Source organism: Vipera ursinii (genome assembly GCF_947247035.1).
Source record: "Vipera ursinii genome assembly, chromosome: Z".
Lineage (NCBI taxonomy): Eukaryota > Metazoa > Chordata > Lepidosauria > Squamata > Viperidae > Vipera > Vipera ursinii.
In genome coordinates this window covers 29,572,493-29,582,711 of record NC_139517.1, presented here as the reverse complement: position 1 = coordinate 29,582,711, position 10,219 = coordinate 29,572,493, and the positions used below count along the sequence as shown (strand labels likewise).

The 10,219-nt window shown below is 39.5% G+C and overlaps 1 protein-coding gene across 1 annotated transcript in view; it reads right to left on the bottom strand.

Annotated features, from left to right (window-relative positions):
- Positions 1 to 406: 406 nt before the first annotated feature.
- The window catches only part of ETV4 (ETS variant transcription factor 4), a gene marked incomplete at its 3' end in the record, with an annotated part of 33,253 nt that continues 23,440 nt past the window's right edge, over positions 407 to 10,219 (bottom strand). The window contains exons 7-13 of the mRNA XM_083376736.1: positions 9,766 to 9,840; positions 7,999 to 8,249; positions 5,537 to 5,611; positions 4,279 to 4,347; positions 3,183 to 3,352; positions 2,173 to 2,274; positions 407 to 622 (exon numbers count right to left, since the gene is read on the bottom strand). Of these exons, the coding sequence (XP_083232862.1) occupies positions 407 to 622; positions 2,173 to 2,274; positions 3,183 to 3,352; positions 4,279 to 4,347; positions 5,537 to 5,611; positions 7,999 to 8,249; positions 9,766 to 9,840 (958 nt within the window). The remainder of the gene's footprint in view (positions 623 to 2,172; positions 2,275 to 3,182; positions 3,353 to 4,278; positions 4,348 to 5,536; positions 5,612 to 7,998; positions 8,250 to 9,765; positions 9,841 to 10,219) is intronic.

Sequence of the window (10,219 nt, the reverse complement as noted above, 5' to 3'; positions counted from 1 at the left end):
TATCTTATTTGTCCTCACAACATCCCTGTGAGGTAGGTTGCCCCTCCTTGAGAAAAAGCCTGAAAGAATTACCCCACATTCATTTAAGGAGTCTATGACTAAGTCAGGATTTGAACCCAAATCCAAACTTTGCTCTCGAAGTGGCAGACCCCGCTGCCTTTCTTCCAAGGTTTCTGATTTTGTTTCCAAGAGCCAAGGCAACATTCTATATTGGTAACTGAGAAAAAAAATCTGTAATCCCTTAATTCAGGGTAGTGTCAAGGCAACTGGATGGAGCTAAGCATTTACTGTCCGGATGCCTTTCTTGACGCCATGCAGAGTTCACAGCAGATTTTATATATATATATATATATACAGATACACACATACAACTCGCCCCTATGTGATTTGTCCATTCTACTGTCGTCTAGTATGTGCAGCTTTTCCCATAAGGTTGGGCACCTCCCAGATCTGGCAGGTAGGCAGCATTTTCATCCAAGTGGGACAGAGGCACTGTGTCTTCCTCGCTGACATGCCACTCCAATTCAACCTTCAGAGATGGACGCTGATTGTCAGGAAAAGCAAGGGAGAACAGCACTTCAGGCTCACAGACAAACTTGTACACGTAACGCTCACCTGCCACCTATGTCAAAGGAGGGAGAAAAACACAAGCACTACAGTAGTTGTTCTTGGCAAGTCTTTTCCCCACTCCCCACCCCTGCACACAGATGTCCCCAGAAGTGATAAGCATCCCGTGTTGCTTCTTTGTTTAACCTCTATTGTGCCATTTCCCAGAAGCTTAATTTGGCTTGATAGCAATCCAGGTGTTTTCCAAAACAGTGGCCTGAAATCCTGGGAAGAAATGCTGAAAATACACATTTAAAATATGTGGGTTTTTTTTTACTTTGACTTTCTATATACATTTTAATATTCATCTTACAGGACCTGTAAGTCATTCCAGTCAATTTTTCCCCCAACTCTGAAACTTTGATTAAAACAGAAGAAAAACACTGAAACTATTTATGTTCATAAAATAACATATAAGAACTGTGAATACACAGTCACTTCAATTAAAATCAAAATATGCATGTACTGGAGGTTCAGCGTACTAGGCATGAAGCCAACTGGATTACTTCACTCCAGTTACACTCTCTCAGCTCTAGGAAGAAAGCAATGGCAAACCAGTTCTGAAATCTTGTCGGAAAAACTGTAGCAACTTGTACCGCCAATTCTAAGAATCAACATTGACTCAAAGATGCATGTGCATTTATAATTAATATAATAATATTATAATATAATATAATATAATATAATATAATATAATATAATATAATATAATATAATATAATATAATATAATATAATATAATATAATATAATATAATATAATAATATAATATAATATAATAATATTATAATATAATATAATATAATATAATATAATATAATAATATAATATAATATAATATAATATAATATAATATAATATAATATAATATAATATAATATAATATAATATAATATAATATAATATAATATAATATAATATAATATACATAATTACTGTCAGCATTTGTAATAATTAAAGAAATAATCAAGATGGGAAGATCTCAACCAAGTTTTTTTAAGGCAGATTTATAACCTTCATTAAACAAAAAATTTTTAATGGAACAAAATTCAAGAGCATTAAGTGCTCAACAAAATTATTAAAACAAATACCCCAATATAAAAAAGGGCAATGCATTATATCTTCCTGTACCCTTGAGACAATTATTGATGGAGCCCCAGTTCATGGTGCTACTTGAGACAGATATCTTGACCTTACTACATATCAAGACCTAGCATAATTGTTATTAAAGTGTTAGAATTCTGCACTGCCAGTGGCCCTTCCCTTCAGATTACAAAGCTTATGTCAAACTAGATTGTAAGATGTGCCATTCTCACTTTCTCTTATACTTTTAATCCAACTAATAGCCAGTGTTGTTCTCTTGGCACAAAATACATAGCCCTACCCAAAATATTGAATAAAAATGGTGAATAGATGCTTAACCTAAGATCATCTGTGTTCAAAGTGCCCCAGATATTGTTAGAAATTGTTAATGAGAATTAACAATTCTGTCAGCTCTTTATCAGATGAGTGCCCACCTTCCCAAGTTTAAATGGCATGTGCCAAGCAATCAAACTCCAGACCAACCTTTTGCATAATGCCTTTTTCATAATAGTAGCGAAGAGAGCGACTCAACTTGTCATAGTTCATAGCTGGACGATTCTTCTGAATGCCCCAAAGTCGCGCCACCTGCAGGGCCAATTCAGAGTGAGGAAATCAGATTTACATGCAAAGCAATTGGGACCAGGTCTTGGAGAGACAAACTAAAACTTTCTATTCACAATTGGGCACTTTCTCTTAAAAAATCCAAATGACAATTGATAGACAATCCAATATATCCACTTTTTATATACTTTCCCCAATATTAGCACTTTTGTCTATGGAGATTTTTAATTATCCAGGTCATGGTTGTCCCAAAGGTGTTTTTTTCCAAAAGCCAACTGGATTTTCTTGGTGTTTTCTTTGAAAACATTTTGCTTCTCATCCAAGAATCTTCTCCAATATAATGATTTTTGGTTATATACTTTGATCCCATATAAAGACTTGACTTGTGAACTGAAGTTTGAGAAAATATAGGTTCATTGGTTTATAACTGGCTTCGTATTTATATATACATTTGGAAAGAACATTTGCACTAAAGGGTTAAAAAAATCTACTTTTTTAGTACATAAAACACTCCCCTTTTCAACAATGGAAACTGCATTTTTGTGGTGGTCTGAAGCTGGTTTTGTTCAGTTATTAAAAAGTTAGATATGTGCAACTTTTTCTGAGACTATAGCCCATATGTGGCCATTGACCACGTATTGGGCATTCTTTCCTAAAGGAAAGTGGGGCACGGATAAAGAAGTAAGTTGGCCAGCACAAAAGCTCCATTTAACTTATGGATTATCAATATAAATTGAGAGTGCTGATTGATATTGCAATCAGCAAATAAAACTATACTCTTTTTCCATAGCAGTATAATTTGACAATTTTAGGAGGACACCCGCTCAATATTCCAATATCAGATATGGTTTTAACTAGATTCCTGTAATCCAGAATCAATGAAGGGTAATATAAGATGGCTTTCAGTTAAAAGAAGTAACAGAAAATCTCACCTCTTCTGGTTCAATGAGTTTGAATTCCATCCCTCGACCTGTCCAGGCAATAAAATGGGAGTTGCTTGGATCATCCAGCAAAGTCACCAGGAACTGCCAAAGCTGCAGAGATCCACGCCGTTGATATGGTGGGCCCTCACGGTATCCACTTCCTTCTTGCTTAATATCCCCTATCAAAGACAACATATACAATACAATAAAAGGGAAGAAAAAAATGATTTTAAAAACTCTGAATTTTTGGGAGAAAGTTCATGGGGACGACCCATGCCATATCTTGAAATCAAACTTCTATACTTTGCTTCCCCTACAGGCAAAAGACAGAGGGAACGTATTGTATCTACCAGCTTTCTCCAGCCTCTTGCTCTCCAGGAATACTGAGAGATGACAATTCCCAAATTTCCTAACAAACCTGGGCAGAGGATGGCTGGAAATTTGGAAATTAAAAGTCCAGGTCATTTAGGAAGGCTGCTTATTTCAAAATATTTCTCCTTATCACACCATCTATGGGGAAACTCAGGTTGGATTACAAATAGATATAGAGGCACTGAGAAGCAAGAGGGAAATATCAGCAAACCTGTGTGAATTCCAAAGTTTTCCAAAAATACAAAATTAAACGTGGATTGTACATTTTGATATTTAGAAGTCTGTTTCTCAAATAGTATGCAAAAGTGGATTTCATATTGGATAGCCACCCTCTGGAAGGCGAGAACATAATCCAAATATCTACCTATAAAATATCACAGACCACATATTCCCTGGGACTAATATGTGGATATTCTGTTCAAGTTCAGATTTAAAAGATAACTTGGCCAACTTGATACCAGCCAAATATATAAAGCATGAGGTAAGTTGAAGGACAGCACCTGTAAACTTTGCAAAATTGGAGAGGTCTGTTATAAGTGGAGGAATAATGTTTCAGGTCATCGTTCTCAACCTTTTCTTCACCACAGACTGCCTTTAAATATCTTTTGCGGCCACAAACCATTGGCTTAAGGAAATACTGCATTTATGAAAGATGTACTCTTAGTTCAAATATTCATCTGGAGGATTGGGTAGCTTGACTATTAAGGGAATTAAAGCCAAATGCTTTTCTGACCTTCAAACCTCTCAGGGACAACACAAGCATCTTCTGCAAATGGTCGCATTTGCCTCTCATAACCATAGCCTGCAAAAAAACAACCCAAACAACAACAGGTAAATATCAAGAATCTGATCTGCATTTCTTCTAGATATATGTAAGTCATTAACATTCGGAAATTAACTACCAAAACTCTTGCCAAGATTGATAGGATTGATCACACAACAACTGCTGCTCCTTAGGCTTTCAATTAGCTAGACTCAGCCATGTGAGACTTCCTTATCATCACGAAACCTTCCATTGTTAATGGTATTAATTCTACTGAGCATTCTCCCAGAAGTTAAGATAGCTGTATATTCAGTAGTAGGTATGATTTTTTTTGTTTCATTGTTTAGTTGTGGGTGGAGAGGCGGGGTAATGCTTTATAGGTACTATGGCTGAAACCAGACTGGGGAGAATTTTCTCTTTCCTGAAAGTATGAATCTGTCTCTTATAAAACACATCCCAAGTCCATCTTGGTATTGTTCATTCTAACTAGAAATAAGTAAATAAGCAACAAACACCAACTCAATATTTCTTCAAGAATAAATGTCTACCTACAAGTCAGCATTGCTGTTGAATGTACTTTACTATAATTGATGCAATCTTATTGTGTGAATATTTGAACCCTCTTGGATAAAGTCCAAAGGAAACCCAATGCTAAAAATCATGTAATCCATGTGCTCTTGTAACTGATTGTTTAGTTGCTTGCCTTGCATCCTAGAACTGAGTCCTAGGATCAAATGCAATTCAAACCCTGACTTTTTATGAACGCTTCAGGGTGGAATTTTTTTTAGACTGACTACCTCTGCTGTATCTTCTACTTACTTGTTGTAGGGTAAAAGGAAGGCTTAAGCCTACCAAATCATTTCTGCCTGCACTCCACAGATTTTTCTATGGGAATAATCAAAGCGGTATCTGCTAAGAATTTTTGAAAACTTCTGTACACAGAGCAATTTTGCTATGAAAAATACTGGACTTTTTTCTGGGAAATGATACAAGGTGGAATTTGTCCCCACTAATTTCTGCCCAATTATGGATCCAAACCTATTCTCAGAACAATCCATGGAAAATTGGTTGCACTGTCAGCCAGATGTTTACATTGGATTTGGCATTTTTGTTCACTAATCAGGTCCTTCCCGAAGACTTGGGACAGGCAGATGTTGTTTATTATTATCATCGTCTTAAGGAGAAAATTGTATCAAATCTACCAGAATCCCAAGATTATTTTTCTCACCTAATATGCCTTCAGAACTGGAACAATTTGGTAACCCTTCTGCATTCATATACACTGAATGGCAGCTTGCCACATCTGTAACTCAAACAGAAAAAGTACAGCATGGAATAAATAGATTTGCTGGCTTTGTATAGCTACTAAAGATGCCAGCGCTATCTTTGGATACCATTTTTGGGAAACAAATAAGATATGAATTAAATCCAAAATGAATTAATTTGGGGAATTCTCTTGTTGGAGCATATAGTCACTTCCATCCATACTTTTATACCCATTAAGATATTTAAGACCAATTTTGCTATGATTTTTCTTCAGAGGACTCTTTTTTTTTGGCTCTAGCTTTTTATTTTGCAGGAATTGTATGACATCTATATGATTCTAATGAATGAATGAATAATATTACTGTAAGCAAGTTTAAGTGGAGCTTTTATAGAAAAAGTGGGATATAAAAATGATTAAAATAAATTACAGTGTACATCATGCCTCCCTTATAAGATCTGGAGATCTTCTGATCTTTCAATTGCCGTTGAACCATTACTCTCAGAAACTCCAACTAAACTAGCCTGCTATAAGGGATGCTGGGAATTGCAGTCTATCAACATCTGGAGGGCCTTAGGTTATCCATACCTACAAAAACACCTTTCAATAGCCAAATCCATGACTCACTGGGCACTTTCATTCCCACCTAACAGTTTTATCTCCCCATCTACCCACATATAATTACACTCAGCAAAGAAAAATGAAAGCAAGTAAACATTTATTCAGTATTAATGGGTTAAATCCTGAAAAGACAACTATCATGGATAATGCAATCTTTTTTTTTAATCACTGACACTTTAAGAAGTTTATAGTGGCGGAAAAAGCAAGTGAGGAAAGGCACTAATAGCTGTCCCCTGGGAAATGTGGAGTTGTAAAAAGGGTCAGGAAGGGTGTGCCTTTCTCTTGGATAGCCAAAGGCTTTCCTACTTCAAACGCCAGTTGGAAGCTTTCCTCTCCCCCACCCTGCCCCAGGTTTGCAGGTGTCATTTTCTATTCCTGCTCCCACTTTCTCTGGGCAGTCAGCCAAGCTTTGGCTTGTGTTACCAGCCTGCCTGCTGATTTGAGTTGCACCACCAGGAGAGCATGAGCAGTGAAACCCAACACTCTCTATCCGGAGCTCAGTTCCTGTGCATCCATTTTGTGAATGAAATTCCTTTCCATTCCAGCCAGCAACACAGACAGGCTCTGGGCCAAACCAGCAGGGAGGTAGAGACTCAAGGTTATGCAACGCTTTGCCAGCCCTGGGGGACAGAATAGTTTTTTCCTCTATCTCGCCTAACATTTAAAGGTCAGGAAATCCATAAAAATCCCTCTTCTATAGGCAAGTGTGGTAGTAAAAGAAAAGAAAAAGGAACACACTTGAAGTTTAATGGGTATAAGGGGAAAAAGGCAGCTTAAAACATTTTAACATGCAGAAGAATTTCTCATGAGCTAAAGAAGTGTTGGCATTTTTTCCCCCTGCCAAGCCATAGCATAACTAATTAAATGGATTGGGCAGTTGCCACTGGAGGAAAGTAAGAGTGAAGATGCCCATGAATCAAGCTCAACTCCATACAGTTTTCTTGGCAACCTTATGGATGAGATTTCCCATTGTAATCTTCTGGTGTTTTTTTTTTAATGGCCAGTTATGCCACAGACCTGATGGTTCCCCAACCAACTATAACCCAATTCAACCTACTGAGCTTTTCAGATCGGGCTAGTCTCAACCTAGTGCTCTGCCCTGTGCGCCACAATGGCAAGGGAGCATTAACACCAGAAACAAACACCCCTCTGCAGGATTTTTGTTCTTTTATTTATGTATAAAACTTTTATAAGAAAATCAAGTGTGTATGAAAGAGAATCTGAATATAATGTAGTGAGTGTATTGGGAATCCATAAAAATAGTAATACTGAGTGGAAGAAAGGGGTACCTTCTAGATAACTTCCAGATACACCGAATTAGGACTATCCTCATCCCCTACCAGAATATGGGAGTGCTGGGAATTATAGACCACCACCTCTGGCATACATGAGGTTGGGGAAAGCTGGTTTAAACCCACAATCCCAGGGTTCCTGGATGGATGTATCATTGGGAAATATACTTACATACAGATATCAGTCTTGTTCTGTGTGCTCAGTTTTGATATGTTCTATATGCTCAATTTTGTGAAATCAACAAATGGCATATTTCAATACTAACAAGGATGCAAGATTTTGGCAGGAACAGTACTGAGGCCTCCCCACTTCTCTTTCTCTTTGGGGGGGGCATAGTATTACATGCAATGCAGTAAGCCCAAATGCTTTGACTGCTAATCAGCATAGCTAGACCCAGAAAATTTCAGATTGTTTCTGTAGTAAGAAAAAGATAGATCAGGTCCAAAGAACTGACACTAGTCCTATTATACACACATATATGTGTAATACACTTCCACTTTCTTGCACTCTACCTGTATCAAAAGCATAGTCCATCTGCTCCTGTTTTATCACCACGCCAGTTGCATACCGGGAACTGTCTACGTCTCCCAGTGTGTTCACTTGCTCATACATGGGGTCGTGGAATTCCTGCTTGAAGCCCTGAGAGGGATACGGCAGACATGGGGCAGACCATGAGCGCTGATAAATGGAAGGACTGTCTGATACCAAGGCCTGAGAGACAGAGAAGCACTTGCTGGCCTCAGCATGCAGCTGGTACAAGGAACTAGAAGGAATGCAGAAGAAACCAAGAACAGGCATTTAATAATCTGATCATCTTTTAAAGTGTACAAAGAGCATGGGAACCCATCATTCCTTTGAATAGAGTCCAAGATTAGGAAATGGAACACTTATGCTCAACAAAGTTTATCAAAGCAAAAGTAAGCCATATAGTATTCTTTGGGTGTTTGAGCCAAACAATTCCCATCATCCCCTTTCAACATGCCGCTTGAGATGATGGGATCCTGTTGAACTATTAATCAGAGTAGCTTATTTAATATCCTCCACTGGATATGTTTAATTGGGTAAAGAGACAGCATGTCTTGTAAATTGCTAAATACAATTGAGATTGTTAGGTTCTTAGTTCTGTTTGAGCTAAACAAACTTCCCCCCATCAGCTGTGTCATCTGAATAATGTTAGTTCTTTTGTCTAGTAGCTGCTATTGAGGAAAATTTCTAGAGGTGGAGGCTGTCAAAGTAGGGCTTTGAGCAGGAGCTCCATTTCTCTATTTTGCTTCACTGTCACCATCTATTATATTTGAGGCAAGGGTGGAACAGGACAGGAAGAGTGGAAATTGTCTCCATCTGTGGTAGAACCAGCTCCTCACTTGGATCACTGTGTATTTCATAAAGTTTAAAAAATGGCAAAGTGTGATGGCAGTGGCGTAGCGTGGGTTGTCAGCACCCGGGGCAAGGCAAGTAATTTGCGCCCCCTAACCCGGTGACGTCATGGCACCGCCGAAAAGACGCGCCCCGCAGCGGCGTAGACTTTCCAAGAAGAGTCGTGCGCATGCGGGATGCTTCCGGGTCCCTCTCGAGGGCAGCTGGGCGGGGCTCCGACCTGCAAGAGCCGCTGCATTCAAGCTCACACGTGAGCCCCGCTAAATAAAGCCACACATGCGCACGAAGCTAGGCCAGCCGGCCGGCGGGTCCGTCTTCGCTCGGCCAAGCCTGCCGGGGCGCCTGCGGGGCACTTGCGGTTGGCCTGAGCCTGGGCGAAGAGTTGGGCGCTTCTATTTATTTTATTCAGTTTATGTGGCCGCCCATCTCACCTGCCGGACTCGTTTCGCTTTGCAAGAAAGAGCAGCTCGAGAGCGGAGCCAAGCCGACTCTGTGCAGCCCTTGGGGCTCCCTGAGCAGCTCAGTGCGAGCGCGCCCCCCCAGATGTTGCGCCCGGTGCGGCCGGGGCCCCCTGCACCCCCCACGCTACGCCACTGAGTGATGGTCTCCCAACCAACTCTGGAGTAGCTTGAACTCCTATTTTACCAGCCCCCAGGAATGAGTATTTACAATTTGTGCTGATTCAACCAACCCTGTGGTGCCCAACAAAAACCACACCACCAAAAAAGAAATGATATTTTAGCCTAACCCATGGTATGAACCCAGGCAGCAGCTTGAATATAATGCCTGAAAGGTAATTTTTGAAAGAGCAACAGAGTTCTTATAATGTATTAAGCTGCCTTTATGCTTTCAGGTAGAGTGAGAGATATTAGAAATTTTATCCACCCAGTGCATTGGCTTACCTGTGTTCCATACAGTATGCCTGGCCAGGGGCTGTCTGGAATGGGCCATGGTGGCTCACGTTGTTTGAATCTTGCCTAGACAAAAGTGCAAGCATCAGGTTCAGCAAGATATATCCCTCTCCCTCTGCTGGTATTTCCCATTTCCCCCAGCAAAACCAGATACATCACAATAGATAGGCTCTGAACAGGTTATTTATTCAGAACTCGACTCAGACCTGATTTTTTATTTTGCAGTCAGACAAATGCACCAACACTGATGACCTATGTTTTTCAGAAGGAACTGGGCTTTCTTTCTGGTCTCCTATCTTTCTTTTTTCCCTTGCTACACGTACTAAATTAGACTGAGGACTCCACACGATTCTTAAGCCACAGACTGCCATGCTGATGCTCTTAAAGCAGAGCTGCACATGTGTGACTACTGAAAGCTTTGGATGTCAACACAACCACAGGGGAA